The sequence below is a fragment of the Zonotrichia leucophrys genome, chromosome 5 (assembly GCF_028769735.1).
Source record: "Zonotrichia leucophrys gambelii isolate GWCS_2022_RI chromosome 5, RI_Zleu_2.0, whole genome shotgun sequence".
In the NCBI taxonomy this organism is placed as follows: Eukaryota; Metazoa; Chordata; class Aves; order Passeriformes; family Passerellidae; genus Zonotrichia; species Zonotrichia leucophrys.
This window is the reverse complement of record NC_088175.1, coordinates 35,300,146-35,328,041: the sequence shown is the minus strand read 5'-3', so window position 1 is coordinate 35,328,041 and position 27,896 is coordinate 35,300,146. Positions and strand designations below refer to the sequence as shown.

At 45.8% G+C, this 27,896-nt stretch overlaps 1 protein-coding gene across 3 annotated transcripts in view; it reads left to right on the top strand.

The window, feature by feature from the left end:
- The window catches only part of CD82 (CD82 molecule), a 38,703-nt gene extending 13,474 nt beyond the window's left edge, over positions 1-25,229 (top strand). For 2 of the 3 annotated variants that reach the window (XM_064714887.1, XM_064714886.1), the window contains 8 exons: positions 5,660-5,741; positions 10,863-10,935; positions 14,249-14,373; positions 15,482-15,556; positions 20,267-20,374; positions 22,028-22,219; positions 22,512-22,595; positions 23,094-25,223. In XM_064714887.1, coding sequence (XP_064570957.1) covers positions 5,679-5,741; positions 10,863-10,935; positions 14,249-14,373; positions 15,482-15,556; positions 20,267-20,374; positions 22,028-22,219; positions 22,512-22,595; positions 23,094-23,171 — 798 coding nt within the window. In that variant the 5' untranslated portion in view covers positions 5,660-5,678 and the 3' untranslated portion in view covers positions 23,172-25,223. Of the gene's footprint in view, positions 1-5,659; positions 5,742-10,862; positions 10,936-14,248; positions 14,374-15,481; positions 15,557-20,266; positions 20,375-22,027; positions 22,220-22,511; positions 22,596-23,093 lie in introns of all 3 variants that reach the window. The other variant, XM_064714885.1, reaches the window with a different exon arrangement.
- Positions 25,230-27,896: the final 2,667 nt, after the last annotated feature.

Genomic DNA, 27,896 nt, shown 5'->3' with positions numbered 1-27,896 from the left:
CTGTGGTTATTTGCTTGCCAGAGACAAGATGTACCTCCCAGGTGTACTGAAAGTCTAAGGCCTTTGTATATTAATGTCAACAAGATGAACTCCTTAGGATATGCTTTGTACGTTAATGGGGCTGTAACTTACTGTCCCTGCCCTGAGGGCAGTGATGTACCTGGTTAACAGGAGACTTAGTAACTCTGTCATTGTTCATTAACTGGTACTGGTGTGTGAAGCTGTCCTGTCTCATCAGTCATGATCAGGAGACTTTCTGATTGCCAAATGTCTGTTCTGCATGTGCATGGATAGAGAAGCAGCTGGGCTTTGCGGTGAAGGGTTCAGAATCCTGCAAAGAATGACCTCCTCAGCCCCATGGCTTTGTGAGCTGCCCCTTCCCCAGTCTCTCCTGCATGGGGATGTCTGCTTTGGAGCTGGGAAGTGGCCATTTGGTGAGCAACTCTAGTGTGCTGGCTTCTGTGGCTTCTGGATTGGGATAACACTGTAAAAAGTAACTGCACTGGCCTTCAAAATGGCCTCAGCCTCACGCAAATTACTGTGCAGATAAACATCTTTATGGAACCAGCAGCATGCTGATCCCTTCCTGGGGACACCTGCTAGTTGGGCAGAGGGAGCCAGTTGTGCAGCCTGAGTACAGCAGTGGGAGTTCCATCTCCAGGATTTCTTGGTCGATCTGTCTGCAAATGAATCCAGCTAACTCTGGCCAGTGTTGTGATGTGAGAAAGAAAAGACAGGGAGGTGAGACAGGATCAGGGACAGCTTTAGGTATTTTAAGTGTCCAGGCTTGTAATATCTTGAGGGAAATGACCTGTTGCAATGTGTAAGACTTAACCTAAGTGAGGAAGGTGGTGCTTGCTTGTTGTGTCAAGAAGCACCTGCAATTCTTGAAATCAGCTGTGGCTGCTTTGGAGGTTCCTTCAGTGCATCAGCTGTACTTTCACTCAAAGATCCCTCCTTCCACATCAGATATAAGATGTGAGAGAGGATCAGGGGCCTTAGGGTATGTTGCAGAACCTTAGTTCATAGTGCTGTCTGCTGCATCTCTGCCTCTGTCAAACTGGAAGTTTCTCCTTGAGCAGGCAGGAGGGATAGCAGATCTGAGCCATCATGCCAACCTTACAGGGCATTCGAGGTGTTTGTGGGGGCAATGGAAATAGCAGCTTGTCAAAGCCAAACCTGGTGCTGGTTTGACCCCATCCTAGCCTGGTAGAAGTTGGTAGTAGCATGTCCTATAGGGTCTACCTTAGTTTTATGTCCCCTGGTGTTAGAGCCTGAGGGGTGCTGGTGGGGAGCAACTGGTCAGAGTACACAGAAACAACCTGCAGCTTCTTTGTAACCAATCATTTATTGTCCTTAAGCAATAGGATGTGGAGAAGAGGAGACAGCATCCTCAGGCTATGTAGATACAGTCAAATGTGAATGCTCTTTGCCTGAGCGGGAGTATTGGGACTGACTTTCAGAGCTCAGTGTGCTTGGGAACATGTGTGCTGTCCTTAAGGGTTTGCATGATCTTTGGACTTTTTTGTAAATCTACTGAGACAGTGATTTACACAGCTGTTCTGCTCTGGTTTGTTTTGTGGTTCTTTTCTTTCATTGCTCTCATAAATGAGCCCCTTATTTGTGCTGTACAGTAACTTGGCAGCTGAGGTGTTTCAGCTGCCCGAGCTCATCAGGGAGAAACCTGTGGAGTGAGCATGAGGGTGGCTGCAGAGGAGGGCTGAGCCCTTCCCAGCATGGCCCAGGCATGTACAGAGTTAGCCTGGGCCAAATATCATTAACTTCACTGAGCACCAAGCATGCAGTGCTTGCTGGGTGAGGCAGTACAGGATCTAATTGGATAGAGCAGAACTGCAATTAAAAATTAACTTAGCCTCTCTGCCCCTTGACTGATGTGGTTATAATGTCTGCACATGAATTTTCCCTCTCCTGCCTCTGTGGCCAGTGCAGGTCAGGAGGCAAAGGCATTCAGCTCTCCCCATATCACCTGTCCTTCTCTGGGGTCACCTTTTACAGGAGGGGGACTGGGAGTTTCATAGGCTCCTGTGACAAAAATAAGTTAATTTTTGAGCTGTGGTGGGACTCCTCTGCAGTTGCTAACAAGGCAGGTCTCTGTCTGCATCTCCTCAGGCACACATGTCCTGGATTTTATGTTCCTACTCCACATGCGGGTCTTTGCTGTCATTGCTGTTGCTGGGAGAATGATGGGCCTGAGACCTGGAGGTCACAAGGGGACAGGAAGTTATCCCTGATGCCAGTCTAGTCTGTGAAGACTTGTTCCATTCCTTCCTGGTAGGAAACCCCTGAGTTCTGGATCAATTGATACCTTTCTGGAATTAGTTCTCCCTTCAGGTCCTGGATCTGATCACTGGGCTAATAAACACCCTGGATCAACTTCACAGCAGCTAACCAGGCTGTGTTGGCAACCAAGTTTTTGTGGCACTAGTGCCTCAAAGCAACACTGCAGAAGTAATCCTGCATATCTTTAGAAGATGGAGAATGAGAGGTTGGAAGAAATGCATTCTGCAAGCTGATGGTGTCTTATGAAATCCTCTACAGAGCTGGCATCAGTCTGGTAATGACAGGGAAAAATTGCATGTGTATGTACAGGACTGTTGAAAAGAGTGGATGTTGCTGGTTGGAGACGAAAATTCAAATGGTCAAAGCAGTAGGAATGGAGAGGGAGAGAAAAAAACAAATAATTGTGGACAGTCAGTGGAATTTGAAAGCTGCAGACTTCATGTATTTAACCTTGCATGCATTGCTGCAAGACATTAAAGCTCAAAACTTGACCAACTTCAGAAGGCAAACTTCAGCTTTTACTGCAGCACTACCTATGGTGCTTAAGTTGGCTTTTTGGCACCGAGTGGCATTTGGATATGCCTGGTTGTGCTAACTCCAAGCTCATCTGCTTCCAAACCTGCCTTATCTCAAAATTTGTTGAGCTTCTGCTTCTACTGTATGACAGTGTTGGTCTCATGACTGTACAATTTCAGAAGATGGAGTTTTGAGGAGTTTCATTGATGTAGTGGACTAAAATAAGTTAATTTGCAAAGAATAGAAAACTGGAAAATCTGTAATATTTCAGTGAAGCTCTAAAGTATCTTAAAAGCTTGAAGCAAAACCTTTAGATGCTTTTCTGACATGAAAACTGTACTTTGAATTACTTTATAGCTAGGGGCCATGAAAGAGATAGGTTGCCCTGTGGCAAGAAGAGAATGGTGGATAATGCTGTAATGCTGTTGAGGTTGGATATTTGTTTTGGGGTTGTGTTTTTAATAAACATTGAAGATGGTATGCCTTTAACAAATAGCTAGGAGTAGAAGAGCCCTGTTAGCAATATTGTATTCTAGTTACCTCAGGCATATCTTCTTTCCCAGTAAACTTGCTTTGCTGCTTAATTAGCTGAAATAACTTTTATAAAGATCTTAACAGCTTTGCAAATCTGTTTTCCTGACAAATCAAAACAATGTGGGCAGTGTTTAAGTAGGCAGCATACAGCTTTTGGTGCTAGGAAGCAAGTCAGTGAGTACTGGGACTTGCCCCTCCAGTTTGAAAATTAGAAGGATTGCACCTGGGATCAGATGTCTTAAGGTAAGAAGTCCAGTGCATTGTGCAGGAATTTGTTAGCTAGCTTAGTTCTTGGCTAGGTTAAAAAAGAGAAAAACATATGTAACCTCCCACAAGAGAAATTCATCATCACCTAGGGATCTGGCTGCCTTTGCATTCTGGTCAGACTCCAGGCTCTGGTTTGTGATCCTATTAAGAGGAGATGTGTTCATGGTGAAGCCAGGAAGCAAGCCAGCTGGATGGGAAAATTCACATCTTAGTTATCTTCTCCAAGTGCTGCCTTAGGTGTTGGTAGCTTCCAGGACTAATGGCCTGAGAGAACATTTCTCCTGCAGAGGAAAGGAGGCATTCTGCTAGCAGAGAGCCTTCACTCACTTTTTCTAGGTTGGTAGTGATGCAGCTGTTGTTTAGTGCATCTGTGCTGGAACAGAGCCAGCTCATGGTGATCGCTGCACCCAGGGGCCCTGAAAATGGCAATGCTGTGTGTTTGACATTTGGTGTACATATGGACCAGAAACTATTACAGGACTTTTCCATGGCTCATTTGAAGAACCTACTTTTGGGTACAAGTGGCTTTATGGCCTCTGACCTGAGGAGTTAACTGAAGAAAAACTGACTGAGGTGTTGCTAACTTGGCTGTGCAGTAAGAGCTCTTTAGGTGCAATGACTGCTATACAGACGAGATTTGAGACCAGCCTGCAGCACAGCTGGCTGACATTATATATCTCTTCTGCTTCCCATCTCAATAACATCACTGCTGTGCAGTGATGAGCTTAGCACAGTCTGTAGCTGTGGTATTCCTTGAAGTTAGAGCAGCAGCTTGCGCCACAGAGTTCAGACTAGTGCTCTCTCCTGGTAGCTGGAGGGTGACCATTGTTTGTTGGGAAGGCTGGCCAGTTACAACAAGGCCCACATACCAGTTTAGCTCCAGGGTTAACCTAAATATTTAATAGGATTAAGCAAAAGCCTTTGATTGGAACAAAAGAACAAACTGGGCTCTGGTGATCCTTGGTACACTGAGGCTGACAGCAGAGAGCCTTGCTGACCTTGCTCTCTCTTGGGGCTGTTTCTTCCCTGGTCACACCAGCCTGTTACTGTTCTTCCTCTGGTTGGTGATTCTTAAAGGGGCATGATGTATTTGGAGCAAGGAGCTTGGTAGAGCAAATTTTAAGGAACTTAAAAGTTCTCTGTTGCTTATGTAGGAAACAACTGATTCTGGGCCAGGAAGGAGAAGCAAAAAAGCTGACAGAACCACAGAATGGTTGGAAGGGACCTCTATGGTCATCTGGTCCAACCTCCCTGTTCAAGCAGGGTCATCCAAGAGCATATGACACATGTTTGCATCCAGATGGTTCTTGAATGTCTCCAGTGAGGGAGACTCCACACCCTCTCTGGGCAATCTGTTCTGGTGTGTGGTCACATGCACAGCAAAATTGTTCTTCCTCATGTTCATGTTCATGTTCCTGTGCATCAATTTTTGCCTGTTGCCTCTTGTCCTGTTGCTTGGCACCACCGAGCAGAGCCTGGTTCATCCTCTGACACTCTCTCTTCAGGGTGAGACAGGCATTGATGAGGTCCTCTTTCAGTCAGCTCTTCTCTAGGCTGAGCAGGTCTTGCTCTCACAGCGTGTTCTTATAAGAGAGGTGCTCCATCCCTTAATAATCTCTGTTGCCTTTAATAATCTATGTTGCTCCAGAAGCTCCATGCATTTCTTTTACTGCTGTCAGGGAATTGTGGTAGCTTGCATCACTTTTCACCACCAGAAGTAGTAGCTAGGGTTGGTGTTGTGATTGACGCTACTATTGCAAAGTCCATATAGTGATGGAATTAGCAGTGTGTTTGTGATTAAATCTCTTCTGTGACTGCTCTGTGTCACTCTCCAGGAGATCTTGGCGACAGTGACTGCAGTGTGCTGCTGTGTCCTGTTTTACTGTCCTGAAAAGGCAACTCTGGTATTCTATGCTGTCTGTGCATATGCTCTGAGGTCCACCAGAAACCCAGAGCTCTGCACAGGGTAAGGGTGTTGCTCTGAAGGTACCCAGCGAATCTGTCTGTGTCATAACTCCTTGTCTGTCTGCTTTCCCCTTAGGTCCTGTAAGTGAAAGAAGATGGGGTCTGGCTGCCTAAAAGTCACTAAGTACTTCCTCTTCCTTTTCAACCTCCTGTTCCTTGTAAGTATTTTGAGCATCTGTGGAGTAAGAAGGAAGGCCTGGACCAAAGCCAGCTAGAAAATGTTTTTTTTTCTGGATGTTGGCCTAGTGTGTTCATTAAACAAAATGGCCACGGTTTTGGAAGGAGGGAGAGGACCCCTGAATCTGGGGGATGTTAGAGCCTCTGTGTTTGTCTCAGGTATGCCAAGGTGTCCACTCCCAGTAGCCACCTGCTGCTTCCAGTGCACACAGCTCCATTCCCACATTGGGAAGGGAAAGCAGAAGTTATGGGTTCTTTCTGGGAGGAGAGTACTTGTAACTAGTTTCTCTGACACATCTGGAGCAGCAGCTGAACTGTCCCTGAGCAGCAAAGCTACAAAACCTTGCCAAGTAATGGCAGTGCCCTCCTAAATAGGCCAGCCAGGCTTCAAAGAGCAACTCTAATTTTGTTTGAGTCCCAACGGCTGGTTTTGATTTGTGACAAGATGAATTAGTCCAAGTCTCCTGTTTGAAATGGAGTTGGGAGGTGGGGGAGACTAGGACAGGCTTGTCTGGGGAAATAAAACAGCCCACTGGGTGCAGTTATTTTCAAATGTGAGGTTTAGCAAAAGACCAACTCCTCCCAGATTGGGTCTGGGAGGGCCACACACATTCTTGCATGCATCTTTCTGATGCCTGGATGTTGTGTGCCCTGTGGGCAGTGATGGTACTGTTGGTGATGCCTTCTTGCAGTGGAATGGTGTAGTGGGGAAGTGCAAGATTTCAGCTTTCCACATGTCAGCAAGAAAATAGCCTGTCTCATATCAGTATCCTCTGAGCAATGTGTAAGGAAAGGAGGGGTCAGGCTGGGAGAGAAGGGAGGGAAGTGAATCATGATAAGGTGAGCACTGCTTTCTGGTCTCTGTCCTTGCACTCAGCTTCACTCCTGCTTCCTGCATGGCTGCACTGTGCTGGTAGCACACAGGATGAACTTGAGGCACATCTGGATCTGGTTTCCCTTGGCTTACTGTGCTGGCTTTTTGCTCTCTGTGTTTCCTTCCATCCCAGGAGTAGGTAACTGCAGTCTAATGGTCCAAAGTCAGGGGTGCTCAGAGCATCCATGGGGAAAGCTCTTGGGAGGGAGAGGAGAGGTATTTCAAGTGCCACGTGGTCTTTCTGAGTATGATTTAGTCCACTTTAAAGATAGAAAAAAATCATCTGAGTCCAGGCCTGTCCGCCTACAAGTGCAGGACTCCTCTGCAGATACCAGCATCCAGTCTCTCTCCTCTCTTGAAAAAGTGATAAATTTTAAGCAGCATATAACAGCCAGTCTACCCTGGGAAGCAGAGCTGTATTTGTTAAGACAGTGTTTGAGTCTTGCTGAAGCCCAGTATCTGACCACTGTCTAGTTTTCCTTGATGCCCAAACCTCAGTCTGAGTTCATTAGCTAATCTCTGTGTAGAGAAAGTTCTCTTCAAGAAAGCCGGCCTAGCATATAGGAAGGGGAGAAGATGACAGCCTGAGATACTGCTGTACCTTAAAACACTGTCACTGGTTTTGCTGTATGCTATCTAGGGTCATTGTGGCACCTTTATTCCATGTGTCCTCTCTTTCCCTGCTCTGCTGAGCCAGGCATGGTTGCAGGCAGCCTGTGGGGAGACATGTGCTCTCAGGAGGCAGAGTTGAACTGCTTTGTTGGGCTGACCCACATCCACGCTGCATTTTCCTATATTTTGCAAGACTGTGAGGATGGCAGGTGCTGAATCCCTCTCTGGGTCCTGGAGAACTCCAGTTTGAGTACTCCTGTCTGGGTGGCCAGTGACTGGAAGCAGCTGTTCTTTGTCTTGTGCATGCCCTGCTCCGAGCCAATCCTCTGGTGTAGCACCCAGCCCCCTCTCTCTTGTGGAAAGCTGGTCTGATTCACTAGCTGGACCTGGAGAGTAAGAACTTTAGGGTAGGATGTATTGTGAGAAGGTCTGTGCTGACTCAAGGGAGAAGCTGCTTTAAATGAGCTCTTTAACCCTGCTGTGCAGCACAAGCATTGTCTTCCCCTCGGACTGCTCTGTCAAAGTGGGGTCTCCAAAGCCACTGTGTTCTGGCTGAGCTTGATACTTGTCTGGAGTGAAGGTTTTGAGTGTGCTTCTGTCTTGACTGAGGGCAGGCTTTTTGTACATACCAGATGTTGAGGAAGGTGGCATACATTACTCCCTCCATCTCATAGGAAGTAGGTGACATGAGACATTTTTCCATTATTCTTGTTCAAGGTCTGAATTGGGGAGGGTACTTGGTGATTTTTGAGCTTGAACAGTGTGGTAGAGCTATATTAATTAGCATAGAAACTGCTTGTATTGAGTTGCTGTGAGCTGTCAGCACAGACAGGTTTTGAATGCCTTGTGCTGCTTTTCTGAAGCTGCTGAGCTTTGTGAGGAGGGTGCTTGAGCAAAGGTGAGCACCAGTGCTGCTGACAGAGCCCTATGTCTGCTCTGGGCCTTGAGCTGAGCCTATGTGATTGCACCCCGTGCAGGCCAGCCCTGGCTGGCTGAAGTGTGTTCTTCAGCCTTGCTGATGCTTGAAGCCTGTAGAGAGATGCTGGTGACTCTTTTTAGAAGTTGAAACAGCACTTCTCTGCAGCTCGAGGTCTGTGAGAAGGTCGTTTGCTATAGCTGAAGTAGTTCAGGGACTTAGTGGTATTTTGCAGTCTTGGAGATTTACTTCAGGGAGGGGTTTGACCTGCTTTGGTTGAAGGGAAGAAGGTTACTTGGACTGCCTGCCTGCTTGCTAGAAAAGATACCAGATAAGCTTGGAGTATAATCCTGGTTTCCTAATCAGAATTTAACACGTCTGCCTTCTTGGCTAGCAGACACGTGCTGCAGCACATGCTTCTCCTTAAAGGGAAGACAGCTCTGCAAGACAAGTTTAACAGTCTCTGGAAACTATTTATTTGGAATACATAACTGTCTGTCCTGCTGCTAATCCTTCAGTAAATGCAGCAGAAGGTAGCTACCTAAAGCAAAGCCTGGAGTTTTAGAGCCTTTCTGTTGACCCCTGTGCAGGTTCAGTGTTACATCACACAATCTGAGCATGAAGGAAAGCAGTGCTAGGGAAGGAAAGCTGGGAACCCCTAGCTGCTCTTTCCAGCAAGATGAGTCAGCTTCATCACCGCTTGGTTTATCCAAACCCCTCTTGACTACCTCTCTGTGGGAAACTGCTGACCCTGCAATGAGGGGTCTGCATCCTTCTGGCTTGGATATAGAAGGAGATTTTGCTGAAACTGGGGGTGAAACCTCCACCCCCCAGGGAGGAGGGAAGACATCTGTTCCCCACTTCAGGAGTTTACAGCAGTGGAACAGAGGAATTAAACTCCGTGGAAAGCAGATGTGATTTCTTCTCTGGAGGGTCTGAAGACAAGCCAGTGGCAGAAGCAGCCTTGCTATGCAATGCAAACTCCCGAAGAGGCTGAGCAGAGATATTATCCTACTAGGAAATAAATACACTCTTGTGTCTCCCTGCCTCCCCCTTGTAGTGTTTTCCATAGCAGCTCCTGGTAAGCACACAAGTTGTGGACTGGAGCAAAGATCAGAGTGAAAACAGGCCTTGGATAGTCTGAGCACCTCATAACAAATAACTTGCCAGGAACTCAGCTCAGCAGCCCTTCTGTGTTTTGTCAGCAACAGCAAAACTTAGGTGACATATCAGGGTCAGTGAACCAAAAGGGATGTCACATACAGCCCGGTTTGCATCTTTTGTTAAAACAAATGCTTATTAAAACTGTAGTTGAAATATGAGACTGGCCTTAAACTGTCTATTCAACAGTTCTTGATACTACTAAGTTTGAGAGGAATTTTTTTACGTGTCCCAGCTGTTGCATGTTAGAGGGGCCTTTCTAGCTTGATCAGCAGACTGAGCATTGTGGGCAGCAAGTTGGGACATAAGGCAAAGGGGAATTCTTTTTTTCTGAGATACAGCAACTACATGCTTTCTGAAGCTGAGTCAGTATAATTTGTAGGTGGGAACTTGCTTGATGACTTTCTAATGCTGTCCCCAGAGCTAACTACATGATGCACCTTCTGCCAAGACAGGAAAGCTTGCAAGCAGCTTATTTCAGACTGTGGCTTTATCTTTGTTCAGAAAAGCTTCTTTGTATGAGCAGCTGAAGCCTAGAGTAAACTTTCAAAGTGTGGAGCCAATGCCTGTCCATGCAACCTTCTCTGCCAGCTTGGTTTGGGTGGTGTTTTGGCATTTTCCATGTCTCCCAAGTATTAAAGCTTTATCTAATGAAGCACAGAATTGCAATCTGTCTTTAGCCCTTTAGTTAGTTTATTTCACTTCATCCTGTCTTGAAATCCTGCTGATGTGAGAACAGCTGCTTGCAGCTCTTTTGCAGTTCTTGTCCACTCCTTTTTTCTTCAAAGCCTATTTTGGACCTTTGCACAAGTGTTTTCCAGTCCTAGTTGGCTGAACAGCACAATTTTCAGCTTCTTATCAAACCTGAAGACTTGCTGGTACATGAAGGCTAAAACAGAGCATGCTTCCCCCACCTTTCAAAGTGAGATGGGAAAATACATGCATTTCTTGGCTACTGAATTGAGTGTCTGGATTCAGCTGAGTTCTCACAGGGATGTATTGCTCTATTAATCCTTACCCCACATAAGACTGTGTGGTGAGCAAGGCAGAGGCTGAGGCTAATGTTTCATAACTCTTGACTCTGCTGAGGCTCAGGTATTCTGCCAGAAAGTAGGGGCCAAGCCTCTTGGGTTTCTCTATTTAAAAAAATATTTAAAATCATGTGTTTGTCTTTCCTTGGTTCTTCACTGAAGCAATGCACTTACCTTTCACTTCTGACAACAATATTCTAACAGCAGGGTGTCCCTTCCTCAGACTGTTTTGAATGGTCATCCCATACAACATTATGTACTATTAAAATACTCTGTGAAAAACTGCCAAGCAGATCTTGGGGCTCCTGTGCAGTTGGCTGAGGCATTCTTCCTGGAGTTGTGCTAATCCTGTTTACCCTGGGAGGAGTACCACAGGGGAGATGGGTGGGAACAGCAAAGGAATGATTGTTTTTTAACTGGAAGTATGGATAATAGTCACTGCCTCCTCTTATTTATCTAAGCTTATAACTTACACAAAGCCGTGTATGTTTTGTTCTTGCTCTTTCAGATTCTGGGTGCCGTGATCCTGGGGTTTGGAGTATGGATTCTGGCCGACAAAACGAGTTTCATTGCAGTTCTACGTAAGACTGTGTTTTTTCATCTTCCTTATTTTTCTAAATTGGCTCTGTTCTGGGGCTGTGTTTGACCGTGGTGTTGTCTAGGACTAGCAATACTTTTGTGCACAGTCTGTAGCCTGAGCAGTAACATGGTGTTTAGCAAGATGGGATTGTTATCAGGGACATGGTGAAAGGGAGCAGCCCTGGAGACACAGCATTCCTCTTAGTCTTGTTGATTGAAACACCACAGTCAGACTGAGTGAGACTACTGCCTCTTCAACCAACAATACAAATATTTTGTCTTAAACACAGGGGCTAGTATTTCATCCTATTTTCACTGTATGCTCTATGTTTTCCCAGTGATTTCCTTATCACCATAATGTGCAAATGCCCCCAGTGCCTTAATGCAGTTTTGCTATGTGAGTCCTCCACTGCATCCTTTCTGTAATGATCTATTTCAATTTAAATGTTTTAAATGCCAAAGAAAGTAAGTACCTGGTTTTATTGATGCTTCATGTACATTGAAAGGAGGGGGTATGTTTGTTGCTAAGCAGTAGAGAATGCAGATTTGGGGTGTGTGTGAAGTGCTTTGACTACTAAAACATACTCTTGATTACACTTGGTGAGACTTACCCTGGGCATCAGAGGAGTTCTGTATTGTGCAGAGATCTTAGCTTTCTTCCCCTAAAGTCAGCCACAAAGTTTGACTAGAGTCTTAACAGAGAGTCTGCTTTCTGCAAAAACCAAAAGCTGAGCTGGCTTAGCAGAGTCTGGGCTTCAGAGGACTGTAAGTGGACTTTCAGCTAATGAATATCTCAGCTCCATCTTTCACAAGCTCTGCTTGCTTTGAGCTCTTTCCTAGACGCGCAACAGACTTTTCTGCTTGGTGGTTCTGGTTACTTGTTGTCACTACCTTCAGAATTGCTGAGTTGGGCACCAGCCTCAGACAGTGCAGGAGGGCTGCCTGCCTGTGGGGAATGCACACCAATGGCATTCATAGCCCTGCTCCCAGCTACACTGATTCTGCAAAGGGCTTCATCTCCCAAGTCCCCCTGAGCACTCTGACCTGGTTTGAGAGGTGCTGGATGGAGAAGACACCCCTGCTACTACCACACATGCAAATGTTACTCCTTACTCTGCTTTTGCGCTGTGGCAACTGGCTTGCCACTGCAGTACTAGAAGGTCAAGAAGCACAGCAAGGGGTGTTGGTTAATAAAGCAGGGACAGGAGCAGAAGCAGAACATGCAGCCTAAATGGAGCCTATCATGGCCTGGCTGTTTGCAGTACCCCTCACAGTCTGAAGTGTGCTTAGTACCAGTGGGTCAGTAGCTGATTCCCTCAGATTGATGGGTGTTACAGCCACTTGTGGAGGGAGAAGTCCCTGAACTTGGCCCTGTTTCTTCCCATTTACTTAGAATCTCTGCTAACAGAGCATTGAAGAATTTAGTTTCCTTCCTGGAGATTTCCAGTATCAGCTCTCTCCCTGCCCCCTCACTTCCTTTCCCATGCCTTGCCCCTCTTTCCCTCTGCTTTAGTAACCTAGGCATCAGGGAGGGCACCCAGCTGCTGCCAAAGGAGCCTGTTGTACTTGTTTGGCTGCCTGCCCAGCGCAGGGGAAAACACGGAGTGACTGCAAACAAGCAGGAGTTGAATGCCCTCGCAGCCTTCTCTTGCAAGACAAGACTCTTGCAGATGACAACTGCAAGTGTGGCTCTTGTCCCCTGACACTATCAGTTCTCCAAGGCGCTTTTGAGTTGGAAGTAGCTTTTTCTTTCTTCAAATGAGAATTTGACAAAGCAATACTTTCTAGCACTGTGGAGGTGCGGCAGTCTGGGCACTTGAACACTGACGTGCATGATAGCTGAACTGATTTTGAGGGAGGGCATAGGGTAGGTTTGTGAAGGCCACTCCTGTAAGGCTACTGCTTCAGTAAATACTTTGCAGTATAAGCACGTAACCTGCACAGCAAGAGTCACAGGACTGGTGAGGAAGCAGGATCCTGGGGTTTGTGGCATATGTCCAGCCAGGGAGAGCTGGCTGAAGTGACCTGTGTGACAAATGGATCTGCTTCTCTTCTTGATAACTGAACTTTCTTCTGTTCAGATGTTTTAGGGAAAAATGTTTGGAAGCTGGTGGCTTGTGCTAGGTATCACAAGCAGGGGGAAGCATATATTAGGGGCGAGAGTATCAGTCTGGGCTTGATTATTCTCCTTTAACATATTTCAGGAGAAGCTCAGAGGAAGTTTGCCTCCTGAGACTTCCTTAGTTCAGGAAACTAAATGCTGAGCTCTAAAAATGTTATTTTCATTAATCACTGGACATCCAGAATTCCCCTATACTCTGTAGCTTACAGATACAGGAAAGTCTCTTAATGATAAATGAGGTTTCTAGTTACTGTTTCTAGACAGAGCATCTCTTCAACTTTTGTGCTGTAATGCAAGAAATAGTCAGCTGACCAACTCAAATGTAGTTTTTCTTGTTGCTTGCAGTACTAAATGCTGAGGGGAGAGGGCTGACATCACCAGCATGTCTGAAATAAGCTGACCTAAACTTGGTTGAAAAACTGCTGAGCATTCAGAAGCGCAGACTGTTAGAAACTATTAGAAACAATAGCAGGGGATATCTAGGAGGATTTGTAAAAGTAGCTAATTTGGGTATTATATCTGTTTTGATCCTGGAATAGCATCTGTTTGCAGGGTGTAGTGCACAGGTGCTTCAACAGCCTGTGGTAGGTGCCTGGCCACAAGCCATTCAAGCCAGACTTGCTAAGTAACCTGTCACATCATCTGTGCTCAATGCTAGCTGTAGCTTGTTGCATATTTCACTCTGCAGAGTTAGTTTGTCCCAGTGTTGACTGCAAGTGGATAAGTGAAAACAGAGTGGCTACAACAAGAAATAGTGCTTCAGAGTGTAAAGGCTATCCAAAAATGGGGTTTAGGACTTGGAAGAAAGCTTCCCTGAAGATAGCAAAGGGAATTGAAGCAAAGAGACAGTAGTTATGGAGTAGATCATCTTTTTTATTACTGTTACTTGCAGTACATTCATGAGGGAGTAAAATTCCAGTAAGGAGATAAGCCTTGTTTGGAGACAGTTATTTGTTTGGAGTGACCTTGGGTCTTCCAGGTTCTGGAGTCCTGCAGGATGGCTTTTAAGTCTACTTTCATCAAAAGACAACCAGAAGCATCTATCTGTCACCGTGTTTGGCACACATCTGTGCAGTCTGTTTGGAGCTGACAAAGACAATTATCAGTAGATATGGACACAGTTCTATAAATGGTGATGACAGACGTATATTTTTGTCAGTAGCTAATGTTTTTCCTTCTCCTGACTCCTACAGAGATGTCGTCTCCCTCCCTGAAGACTGGTGCATACATCCTCATTGGTGTTGGGGCACTTACCATGCTGATGGGGTTCCTGGGCTGTCTTGGAGCCGTCAATGAAATCCGGTGTCTCTTGGGTCTGGTGAGAGTATTCATGCCTGTTTTAGAGCCAGCCTTTAATACATCTGCAAAATATCTGTTGGATTGTAGATGGGGCTTTGCTCTCCCAGGGATGTTGTTTCTGCTAGGTCAACTTAGATCTAATTCTTAATTGGCACACATTAAATTCTCCAGCAGTCAGCACACTGTAGCAGAGCTCCTCAGACATTACTGATAATAAGCTCAGAACTGTGAATGAGAGAGCATGTCACTGACACTTCTTGCACACAGTGAGTTGAGGACTGCCAACTGAGAAGTGTACCCTGTCCCACTCACCCTGACTTCCCAGTTGGTACTATGGTCTCAGTGGTAGAAGAGCAAGTTCCAAAGGCAGTGAAAGAAAAGAGGAAGAGTGATAGTATCCTGTTATGTCACATCTATGGAAAGTGCAAGAGTTGAGAGAGACCCAATTAGGAATGTCCTGTATGTCAGGACCTCTCTTCAGGCATTTCATCTATAGGAAGCTTTCTGTCTGTGATAGGTGAGATGATACCACCATCATACATCTCAGCCTGCTAAATGACTCTGTCTTATGCAGAGCACATATGTATTGGAAACCAAGCATGGCACACACTGTGTGTCCTGGTATTAGCAGTATCTTGTCTAGCAATAGTAGCTGCCACCATTTAAAAGTAACCTCAGCAGTTTGCTGGTGAATCTTAAATTTAGATCCTCAAACAAATTAAATAGCTTGTTTTAAAAGGGTAATTGATTTTTCTAAAAGAATGCATTAAAAATTAGGTTTGTAAAATTGACTCTTTTTTTTCTGTTGAGGCTTGAGGTAGGCAGAATCCAGCTGATTGATTGAGGCCAGAATGGTCTGTGAATGGAGTTGGATGTGGGAGAGAGTCCCAGTCGAGATGACACATGCTGAGAGCCTTCCTGAAGGCTTTCTGTTGGCCTAATGGGAGAAGTGCTGAACTGCACTGCTCTGACATTGGTTCCAGCTTTTTCCTGGGAAGGCATTGTTGATAGCAGAGTTTGTCTGCAGGCAAAAAGACATTAGCTCATGTTGTGTGTAATTTCATTAACTTTTGTATACAGACCTTTCTAAAGACTGACAGTGATCACCTATTGTTTTTTGTTTCCAGTACTTCACCTGCCTGATGGTAATCCTCTTAGCTCAGATTGCTGCTGCACTGGTCATCTACTTCCAGAAAGAAACGGTGAGTCTTTATTACCATGCATCTTTTCCTTAGTCTTGGCTTGGGAGAAGGGTGATACCTAGAAATTCTTTTTTCCAAACTCGGCTATCCTGCTAGCAGGCATAACTAGATTCTCCTTTTCTCCTAGCTCAATAGCTTTGCTCTTTGATTTTTCTGTATCTGCCTCAATAGTGCTGTTTTCTTAAGGATTATGAAACTTTATTTGGTATGCAGGCATTATTTTTGGGTAGTGGGAATAGTGGGGAAAAAAAAAGTCCTAAAATGCTTTAGACCATACCTCCTCTTGATCCTGCTGTAGACAGCTATTTGGGCAGGTAGTAGCAGTGGTTTCTACCATGTTGCCATCCCTGGTGCCTTGAGGAATTACCAGCCTGAGCACTTTTTTGACTGGTCTTCCTCCTTGTGCCATCTTGTTCTGTCCTTTCAGTCTTTCTGCATCTGTGGGTGGAACTCTTCTTGAAAGAGCTGTCCTCTTTCCACAGAAGCAACCCCAAATATCTGATGGTTCCCGTTCTACAGCTGGAGTTTAAAGACAAGTGGTTTAATATTTTGAAGTGGATTCCTTTGTCAGGAAAGCAGTTTCACGGTGTGTGCTTCTAGAGCTCCAATATGCTTTGTAGTGTAAAAGGGAGCTACCTGGTTTTGAGCTACCTAAGTGCATTGCAGCAATCCATCTTGGTTATAGGTTGACTGGCCAAGGCAGTGCCTGATCAGGTCTTCAGTTACTTAAGAGCTAAACTGGGAGCCGCATTTATGCAGTGGAAACAAGTTTTCACTGTGGGGTCACTATTGGCTTCAGGTACAAGTTGTGGGTAACCCTGTCCTTTGCTGCATAGCTGTATATACCACTGTATGGCTGTGCTTACCTCTCCTCAGCCAACTCTTTAGCTAGATGGCTACAGAAAGCAGAACAGTTGAGGAGGTTATGGATGGGGCCGGGTGGAGAAGTTTGGGGCAGGGGGAAGGTGCCTGCCACCAGCATAAGTGATGTAAGCTTTGTTACTGTGGTGACTGAGCAGCTGTCGGCTGGGTTCCTTGCCAAATGTGGTGTGACTGTAGCTTGCTCTCTGGGCTGAAAGAAACTAAAGGAGAAACTAAAACTGTGACTAAAACTGGTGTGTAAAGATAATTCTCAACAAACAGCTCTGACTAATGCAGATATGGAGGTGTGGAGATGGGCATTCCCCTGCGATGGGGAAATGTGACTTCAAACCAGGAAATTTTGTACCTCTGTTAGCATTTCTTCTCCAGTTGCCAATCGACTCTAGAAAACTCCAACTTTTAAGCTGTAGTTCTTCATTTAAACCTCATCAGACTAGGGAGAGTTTAAAAGTGCTGGAGGTTGTTTTCCACAGCTGTTGGAGCTGGTGTGACTGACATCATCACTTTTATAGATCTGGGAGAATGGTCAGGGAAGCTGGGCTTTGAACAAATGCTCCTGTTCAGTCCCTAATGAACAAAATGAATGGAAAAGCTGTTCTAGAGCCATTCTCTTTTCAGGGATCCTCCAAAGTAGCTGCCTAGAGCACTAAGAAAAGCTGCTTGAGGAAGGTCTTGGCTGAAACCTCGAGCACAGTGGTTTGGGGCTGCGCTTCAGTGCTGCTGTGCGAGTCGCTCTGCTTCGCTGGCTGTACGTCATCCCAGGGCGGCTTGGAGCACAGTGAGGCACGCTGAAACTGCTCAACAGCCAGTCCCCAGATGTCTATTGTGTTCTTTGTGTTTATTTCTTTCTGACTTCAGGAACTTGGTTAGATATAAAACAAGGAACCACAAGGGTAAAGGAAAAGATTTTGGATCCAGAATGTAGCAAGGTGGTACTCAGTCCTTCACTTGTAACTGAAGTATTTATTTCTATGGATTCACTTGGAGTTATTATTGGCATATCTGTTTCCCTTTTTGGTGTCAAAATCCTCCCCCACACTGACAAATGAAAGTATACTGGAATAGAGTTAGTGTAACTGTAAAAGGCTGAGCCTCTGACAGGAAGGCTGCTGCTTTGGCTCTCCCATGGGCATTGTTAGAGGAATGCCCCTTCAGACTGGAATTGCCCAGTACTTTTGGGAGGATGTTGATGCAAGATTCGTTTCCCTACATTTGTTGGTGGCTGAAACTCTGGGGTGGGGTTTTTTTATCATCAACAACATAGTAACATCACAAATGCTGCAAATGACATTCTGCTTTGTGAACTGAATGTTGCTATCACCTACATCTAGTAGATCACAAGCCCCTAAATGTGTGAGAGCCTGGGCAAGTTCTCTCTTGGCCTGGTTCACACAGTTCTGTGCAGCTTGGCTCTAAGTGCCTTGAGTGAAGGAGATTGGTGGTGTTTTGGGAATAGCCCTACTTGCTAGCTATTGTTTGCAGCAGACAGGCCTGTGTGATTGCAGGCAGCGACTTGTCTGGGGCTGTGGACTATGCATGAGTTTCAGAATCGGAAGTGACAAGGCAGAGGAGAGCTGCCTCCAGTTTTTTGAGCCTGCTTTTGTGTGCAGGCTAGATGCTAATAAGTGCTGAGGAAAGGATCTAGCTTGCATCTGACAGGGGCAGGATAGATGACTGACAGTGTCTGATAGGGGAAGAAGCCTGCACAATCTATTGTGTGATCAAAGACCTGGTCTTGCCTCTGGCATTCAGCTTTTCCCATCTCCCTCTTCAGTAGCCCATGTGGTGGGGAGACTGACAGCCTTGCTGCTTTCTGGCAGTGAGCTGTGGCTCTGGTGCCTAGGATCTAAGTGCCCCTGCTTGGAGGTGGTGGGATTGTGCCTTTGGACACTGGGCTTGCTAGAGTGGGAAGGGGCAAGAAGCCCTGAAAGCAAGGGTAGCCATTTCCTGGGGTATTCATGTCTCACACAGTGATAAGTCCTGATAACTTTAAATGGGTGGAGATGGTTAGAATGTTGAAAGCCTGTGTGTTCTGTGTGCCTTTCTAGCTTGTTGCTCTTTCAGTTTTCCTCTGCCAGGTGCTTAAGGGTGAACAGCTGCAGATGCCTGTGTTTTCCCTTTGGGCTGCTTTATAGGTTAAACCCACAAGCAAGCTGCCTATGTGGCTCCAGAACTGTGCCACTGTTTGCATAATATTCCCCCTCTCTCAGATTGCTTGCTACAACACCTAGGAAAGCCTGATTTTTTTTTTCTTTAATTTGAAATGCTTTACTTTTTGAAACAAGAGCTGTTTGCAGGACTTCTTTGCTGTTCTTTTGTAAGACTAAGGGCAAAGCAGACATACAGCTTTCCTATGCAGCTGTGGTTGGGGACATCCAACCATCCTTTTATGCAGGCAAGTCAAGTCCTGTCTGCTTGTGGTGGGGTCCTGCAGAAGTGGCAGTAGGCTCCATCTGACCCAATAGCTAAGGGGCAAGATGGGCCCAGGGTAGGAAAACAAGCCCAGCTCTCCTTGCCTCCCTCTGCATGTGGAGCAGCAGTGTGCAGGAGGGGTCAGGGTGGGAACTCACAGGTTCAGTAACTGATAAGGCTTATGGCAGCAACCAAGGCCAATCTCATTAGGGAGAACCAGGTCAGGTTGCCTTGATTTGAAGGGAAGAAAAAGGGAAGTGAAGTAATTAAAAGGGGAAGAGATAGACATCATGAGAAGAAAGATCATGCAGCTCCCATCCGTCTGGCCTGACATAGCTGATCCCAGTGAACTGAGCTCCAGTTTTCCTAGGAAGAGGAGTTGCTGATGTAGAGAAGCTTCTCTCAACTGTAGGCAGTGCTTCCTCTTGCTGAATGTCCTGGTATTTGCCATGGTCATTGAAAATGCTTGATAATAGAAGAAAAGAGAAAACCCATTTCCACTGATTTGAAATATGCTGTAGCACCACAGTCAAAAAGGTAATAGGTGGGATGGGAACATCCTGGTGCTTAAGTTGATGTAAGTCTATCCTATGCCTTGGGTAGTCTAATGGCACTTTTCTTCAACTTCTTGTGAATCTGGGTCTGTCCTTAGCAGTCAGGCTGGTTAAGAAGAGCTTCAGAAGTAGCTAGGAGGGAGAAGGTGAAGGAGTCTGCCAGGTGGTAGCTTGCACCTCTCATCAAACTGAAGGGTGTTGTAAATATCTTGGGAAAAGGAATGGTGGTGAAGAGATGATTTGATACACCTGAACTTTGTGATAAGACTGTTAATGAGCAGTTTAGGTAGTGGTAATACTTCCTGTCTTAATATAGAAATAGGACTTGTGGGAGTTTGGGGAGAGGTAGATCAGCACCTTGTGAAAAAGGCAGGTTTCCATCAGCTGTGTATCGGCAAACCCATCTGCATTCATGAGCAGAGTGGTTTTACACCTTCTCTGAGCAGTGGAGATGAGCTGCAGTGGCAGAGATCCTGGACCAGGGTCTCTCCTGCAGTACAAAGTTAGAAACACATAACCTGTGAGTCCTTAAGGCAGGGTTGTCCTTCAGCTTGCACTTACCTTGCACATCTGTCATGTCTGGGGCAGGCAGTTAGTTGTTCAGCCTGTATCTTAGCAGGTAACCATACCTGATCTGTTTCCTTACTGCTCTCCTGGTTTGTAGGCTTTCCCCATGTCCTGGCAAGGACTTGCTGGTGCTTTGGCTTTTGAGCAGCAAACCTGCTGCCCTTATCTGTACTTGTTAACTATTTGCAGTCAGCTTTTATGAGTGACTGTAGCTTTGTATGTGTATCTGAAAGACCAAAGAACAGGCTACAAGAACTGATAATCTAACTCTCCTGCCTCTTTTTTTTCTTGCCAGTTGAAAGTTGAGTTGTCTGGCATAGTTGTAGATCTGATTGAAAAGTATGACCCTTCGGATGAAGATAAGAGGAACTTGCAAGATGCGTGGGACTATGTGCAGATACAGGTGAGTTGTGGGGGGCAGCAAGAGGTAGATGCTCTTTGTCAGTGCAGGCAATGTCCTTTCAAGTAGGCTGAGGACAGAAAAGCAACTATTGCACATTGATCTGGCTGATCTACAAAGTGGCCTGTGAGGTTTGGTGCCTGCAGACTAGAAAATGGTCTTGCTTGGTGCTTCTGTGTCAGACCCTGAACCATTCTTGTCTGCTGGGTGTTAGAGCTAGCTAGTGTTGGCTGTGTGCTAGTGTATCTAGCCTGTCAAATGGCTCTCCAACACTTCTCTTTGTCTGCTGGGCCTCCTGAATACTAATGTGTGAAAAACATTCTGTACATGATTTTTGCAACAAAAAGTCCCTAGTTTATTGCCAGGCAAGTCAACAGCACCACCTGCCTTACTACTTGGTGCATGTTGCTTGCTTATTGTGATGGTTCTTTTGAAGTATCGGCGTTCTTGGGAGCCATCCAACTGCCCATGGTTTCTGTTTTAGCATCAGGGTCAGCTCTTGAGCAGCTAGAGGGTATTCAAGCACACTGGAGTCATGACAGCTGTTTACTGCCAAACCACAAGCTTGAGAGCTGGCTGGCTGTTGTAGTTAAACACATGGCCAGTGTGGGACTGATGGGTAGTAAGTACAAGTAACAGCATTTGTCTTCTGTTTGTTCTTTGCTTTGCACAACACTGACCTGCAGTATTTCTCCTCCTTGGAGAATGATTTATGTATGTTTTTTCACTGCAGTTGTAACTCCTTGGTAGTGAACTCAAGTGAATCCTGATTCTGCTGTGGAGAGAGGCTGCTGCTTGGGCCCTTCTTTTATGCAGGAACAGAAGTAAAAGATTTTGCAGAGATGGAGAATTTGAGTGTTAAGAGTCTACTTCATCTCACACACTGGAGTTAGCATTTGAAAGAGGGTGGGGTTCTGTAAACCGGGAGTTTAAAGTCCAAACCTCTTGTGAAGGAAATGTAGTTCCTTCTGGAGGCTGTCTCTTCACAGGTCTCTTTTGGAAACCAAATGCTTGTCCTGATGTGGATGTTCAGCTGTTTGTATCTCATGTCTGTTATAGCAGAAACGTTACTTTTCCTTTCCGAGCAAAGAAGGTTTTTCCCTAAACTTCTACCTTGACATAGGGCAGCCTTTCTGCTCTGTACTGCTGGGCAAGCACCGGGATCCATGCTTAGGATCTTACTGCTTGCTAGACTTCCCGATGTGCTTTTTCCTTCAGCAAGTAGGGTTTTATCACGTGGCTCTATAGGAATGTAAATGTTTCTTTGGACGGAAGTTCTCCCTATCCCGTGTTCCAGCCGGTCCGTGCTGCTCCCAGGCGGGCGCTGGTGCGCGGTGCCGTGCCAGGGCTTGGCGGCCTGGGGACGCCACCGTGTGGCGGCTGCTGCTGCCCCGGGGCCGCGGCGGAGACCGGGGCCCTTGAACTCTTGTTTTGCTAGCAGAGTGGCTTTTTGGAAGGAAGTAATGTCCCTGTGTTCTGGACAGCTCTGTACATAAGCAACCAGGGTGGTGTTTAGTGCTCCTAATTCATGCAGACTGTATGGCATGACTGTTCTTGCACCGAGAGCTCCTGAGTACTTCTACCTGCCTATTGTCATGTGCAGTTATCTTGCCAGTGCACAGGGTAGGACTGTAATGATCTCTCTCTCGTTATTAGATTGCCTGCTGTGGCTGGACTGGAGCAAAGGAATGGGAAAACAATGAGATTCTTAGGAACAAAAGCAATACTGAGTATCCATGCTCCTGCTCCAATAGATCTAACGACTTAGTGGGAGGAAGAGGTTTCTGCAATCTGGAAGACAGTCTCAATGGCACTGCAACATATACTAACTGGCCTGTTCATGAGCAGGTGAGTGAGTATGTCTGGGCCCTGTGAAGCTTCCACTGAGGCTGCCTTGTCTTTGTTCCTCTGAAAATCTAGAGCACTTCTTTCATGTCCTTATTGCTTGAAGCACCTGTGGAATTAGGGGCAAGGGGGGACAGGGTGACAGGGATCCTGCCCTTTTCTGCAAAAGCTTCCATGGAACATGCTATAGCATGTAACTGGGATAATTCCTGTGTGCAAAGATATGTTACGGATTTTCAGTTTTGACATATTTAGATCCATGCTCCTCTTCTTTGTGGCTGTGTTTTCTCTGTAGGGATGCATGGATGGTGTAGAGGAGTGGCTGAAGGACAACCTTGGTATCATTCTTGGGGTTTGCACTGGTGTTGCTGTTATAGAGGTAGGTAATTTCCTGACATGAACCTATACTGTCTTATTATGGAGACTTTTTTAAAGGCAAAGCTGTTTTCTCAAGTAATAGACACCTGGTTTAATGACAGTGCAGTTGTAGCTTGTGGTTGTGTCTGCCTGAACTGTGGCTTTTGTTGACTGGATTAAAAATTGAACAAAGCCTTGTCTACTTGTGGTTCTGCCTGCTGTATCTGACTTTTGGCAATTCTGTAACCAGAATACTGAGGCAAGCAAAATCCCACTTTAGTGAAATCCCATTTGTTGCCTTAAAAAGCCCATAACATAGTTTCCAGATGAAGTCACATCTTTATGAAGCCAAATTTTTTGTCATTTCAGTTTACTGCATTTGCCTTAGAGGACTAACTCTATTCACCTGTATGGTGTCATTAAAAGATGTTCACTGTATTCTGCTCCCCAATATCACCTGTTCTTCCCCCCTTATCTGTCTGGTTGCTGATTTTGTTCCCACTCTTCATACTTGTTCCAGCTGCTGGGGATGATACTGGCCATTTCGCTTTGCAAGAACATACACAGCGAAGACTACACCAAAGTGCCCAAGTCTTGAGTTGGCTACTCCAGAGCTACGGCACTGCAGAGAAAGGAGCAAACAGAACATACCTGCCTCATTCCCAGACTGTCCAACGACCATTGTGACACCCCATTTCTGATACCACTCTGCTAAGAACTGTTAGAGCTGCAACACAGCCTGATCTTCTGGCAATAGGGCCCTTGGGCCACCTGCATCCTGCCTCTGGATTATTTCTACTTCAAGAAGCAGACCTTAAACTGTCTTGTGTCACATGAGACACTGATTAACCTGAGGGGACAATGCTTTTGCTGTCTGCTCCATGTTAAACAATACTATTCATATCTTCATTCTACAACCCACTGGACCTAACATACAATAACTTTTCTCTCCCTTGCTCTTCTGCACATCTTTTCACCTCTCCCCTGAAGTCTCATGAGCCAGGAATTCTGTTGAGATTCCAGTGCTTTGGTAGCTTCACTTGCTTCACTGACTTGTGGTGGTAACTAGTCATGCTTTATAGGCCTTCTCTTCCCTTGCAGTTGACCTGATTCAGCTCCTACTGTACATCTTCCAGCCTAGGTTCTGATCTGAAATACAGAGAGCTACTGTCACACTCGCTTCTCCTGTTTCTGGAGTCAGCTATGCCTTGCCTTCAGTGGAGCTCTTCCCTTTGAGCATGATGAGAAGCCACCAGGAGGGAGCCAAGCCTACTTGTTTATTCCTAGTGTGACCTGGCAGATTGTGGTGGTGGTGCTCAGCTGCTTCTGGAATGGATCCCTTGAGTTTTGGATTTGACACGTTTCTCCCATTTGCCTCTTTATCTTCTCCTCTCCCCCTAGCTCTGCTTTGCTGGCTCCTGTCAGCTTGGAGGTTACTTCAGAGACTGCTCCATACTGTGGACTCAGCCCCAGGCTGGCTCTGCTCTTTGCATTCTTGGTTTGCCAACTTTATAGAGATTACAATTAATTTGATTCTTCCCCTGCTCCTTTATGAACATAAAATTTGTTAGCTGTGGATTTAGATATGAATATGGAAAGATCTGACTGGATTGCTGATGCTGTATATTGGGAATATCCACTGGTATCAGTGCCCAGTATAGGTTCTGTAGCTGGGATGCAAAGATAAATTGCTTTTATTTCAGTTGTCCATTCTTCTGACTCCCCTGTGATCTGGAGCCATGGCTGCATCCTGAGTTCTGCCTCAAGTGCCAGCACTGCAGCAGATAAGTAGCAGGTTCTGCAGTTGTGCAGGCTGCAGGTTTCTGTGCTAATGGCTGGGCTGTTTGTTATATTGAGCCAGTGGTCAGCAGCAAGGAGTGATGTAGACCAGAAGAAGGTAGAAAATGCACAAGAAGCACTGCCCCAACTGCTTATGTAAGAGAGCGGGGTGCAAATTCTCACTTTCAGAGGTGTCTTGGGCACAGCAGATTTCCTGCTGTTACACGTGGTACAATGACTGTGACACCAGGAAGCTGGATGGGAGATAAGTGGATGGTCCTTGCCAGGGACCTGTTACAAGGTACTTGGTGAGTGAGCCTTTGCCTTACAGAGGTGGTTCCAGGACTGTCTCCTGTCAGGGGTGGGGCAGGTAGTAATAACCCTACTTGGTGAAACCTACTTGGTTTTCCTTCTGGGAAGAAAGGCTGGTGCAGAGAATCAGGGCCCCAGCAGTGAGTCCCTGCTCTGTCCCCATCTTTGGACAGAGTGATGACTGGGGAGAATGACTGGGCAACTGGTTTTTGTGGAGGTCTGGTAAGGCTTTGCAATTCTGAGATATCTGCCCCTTCCTGCACAGATCCTTCAAGCTGACCTTTTCTATAGCAGAAGGCACCTTTAGCAGTAAAGCTTGCTAGCTTTTGTAACACAAAGTCTATTCTCTAATGAGTTGTTCTTATTTGTAAGATTCTCGTTCAGTTACAGATGCCAATGCTGAGCAGCAAGTGAAAAGGAGCCCATTCTGGATTTCCTTTTTTGTTTTTGTCTGTTTTTAGCAATATCTTCCTACTGGAAGAAATGCATGTACAGATATAAAAGTCTAGAGGGTGAATATTTCTGTAATAAAGACTTTGCTAAAAAATATATCTCTCTGCCTGGGACTTGTGTATTGAAGTGTTTTCCCCTTGCTTCCTCTCCACCCCTTTCTGCTTTACATGCAGATCACTGACATCTTGTTTGTTCAAAGTACCAAAAGGTCTGATGCGCATGTGTGAGATCAGTGTGGGCTCTAAAGATCCTGCCCAGCAGGGGGAAGTTACAATTTTTCTGGGCTGTATTCTAAAGTAAACATTCTCTTGTTTTATGAAGTATGTTTGTCTTAGGGTGAGCTGACTGAGTGATAGTTCCTTGAACATGCTATCTCCTAAACAAAATACTTGAAGATGTTGCTTCAGATCTGCACAATCTGCACAGTTTGAAGTCATAAGCCTTGGGGACTAATTCTGATGAAATACAAGGTTGCTGCTATGCCCACAGTGCATACAGCTCTTGCAAGCTTAACTATATCATTTTTTCCCACTCACTTTCAGTAGGATTCCTCAGCCCCTGCCCTGACACTGTGAGAAGGAAGAAAGCTAGATGGCCATTTTTCATAGTTTATGTCACACATGCTGGCCTTGACTGAAAAGCTATTCAGAAGTAGATAGACCAGCTACATAAATCTTCTTGCTTTTCTCAGCTAAGCAACTGAGAAGTCGATATGAGCTGGATCTCAAAATTCCTTCAGATCCTGCACCATATTGGTGCATCTGGACCAATGGCTTAGAAGAAACTAAGATGATGTACTAATGAATTTTACAGCTGTTGCTTTAGGAAGTAATAAGCATGACCTAAGTCCTCATATATGTTTTGAAGAAACAATGAAGTTTGCAGAGAAGGCACTGGGATGCTACAAGAAAACACTGGTGGCAACTGATCTAAGTCAAGATTTCAGCAGCCCTTTTCAGATGAGTGCAGAGCAAGAGGGACTTAAATGGATCCTGGAGCCACAGTAGGGTGCAATGATCTGTCCTACATGTGAGTACAACTTGTTCCTTTAGGCTGTCCTGGGCTGTGCTTAAGGAGAGCTTGGTTCTTGGTCTCATGGAGTGTCCCCTTTCTGTTTGATTTCCCAGAGCACCCTGCTTTAATCAGGAGGTAGTGCTTTCCCAGGGCCCCACAACTTGGAGGGCTACACTCCTGGCAGAACTGCCAGCCCTGACAGATGGCTCCTAGGTGGGGAAGGGCCTTGCTGGTTTCCACCCAGCCTCTTGTGGAGCTGGAAGGGGAAAGCAGAGGACTTGAGGACAATTGCTTGTCCCAGCTTGGGTCCCCAGCTCTGCCCGAGCTCTGTGGAAACCACTTGCCTTTGGCCACTGGAGGGAGGTGTTCCACCAAGAAAACCCAGCCGGGCTGGTCCCAGGGGAATGGGAAGATGACACTGATCGCTTCCGTCTGCTCCCAGTTACTCCTGGCAGCAGGGTAGCTAAATTAACTTGTAATTACAGATGTATTCTCCTCGTAAACGATTTGTGCTGCATGCTTGGCATTTTTAGGGCTAATTCTCCCTTCCGTTTATTGGAGAAGCACACAATTGGATATTTTGTTGCATGTCTTCCACTATTGTGAGAGTTGTGTTTCCTTCTTGTGTTTCTGCTCTACCTAGGTCTGGAAGTTCAGCATGAGGGAATTCCCATGATGCTTCTTGTCCCCATTTTTCCCTGTTTCCCTTCATCCTCAGTTCCTTTGAGTTGTCAGTCAGAGGGGAAGGAAAGTGCATTGAATACTTATAAATTTGATTTCAAAAAGATTACAGGAAGAAAGTCCTCAGATCTTCAGAGATTAAGAAATCTTCTGTTGCTCCTTGGGCCAGGCTCCCAGCTCCTCTCCTGAGGTGGAGATTTGCTGCTGGAGCTAGAAATCAGCCTAGCACTCAGACTTCTTGGGAGCTGCAGTGTTTGTCTAGCAAAGCCCACAGGGCCAGCCTCTGCAGAAGCTCAGCACATGGAAGCATTTTGTGCACAGCCAATAAGCTGCTCTGTAGCTGTCCCAGGCCAATAATTAATATTGCAAGAGCAGAGTTGTGACCACCCTGTGGCCTGAAGCAAGGCCCCTAGTAATGAACTGGTGACGTTTCTTGTTCTGTGTGATCATGAAGCACTCACGAGCTGCTATAATTCTTTCCATGAGGTGCTTTTTTTTTTCTGGAGTGGGAAAAAGAATTGCATTAGTTAGAGTGGCTAAGGGTAAGTCTGTAGGTCACAATGCATCTTGTTTTCTGTATGGAACATACCCCAATTTAACATGTGGCAGCTGTTCTTTTCTGTATAATTCTCCCATGTGTGGTGGTGTGGCTGGTCCCTGCCAGCTTTGTTCAGGATTTAGGCTGAATGTGGTAGACTTCAGAAAAGCCTGGTTTCTGGCTGCCATAGGACAGACTGCAAGTGCTGGTGTCAGACTCTGTGACATTGTTGAGGAAAGTGAGGAACGGGCAGCCACAGGGGCTCGCTGCTGAAAAGCCAAAGGACCCCGGGGTACTCACAAATGCTACCACTCAATGCCATAAATGGAGAACATACCCTCAATTATTCATGGGCTGGCTCTACCCCATCAGCCTCTGAGACTCTGCTCTAGCCTTGGCCTTTTATTACATATAAGCCTCAGTTAGCAGCCAGCATTTCTGAATGACTGCTTAAACCAGGTTGATACTAAAAATCAACCTGCAAAAAAATATGCAATTAGTGAACCAAAGCTATTAGTAAAATGTAAAATGTTGCTAGTAAAGCTA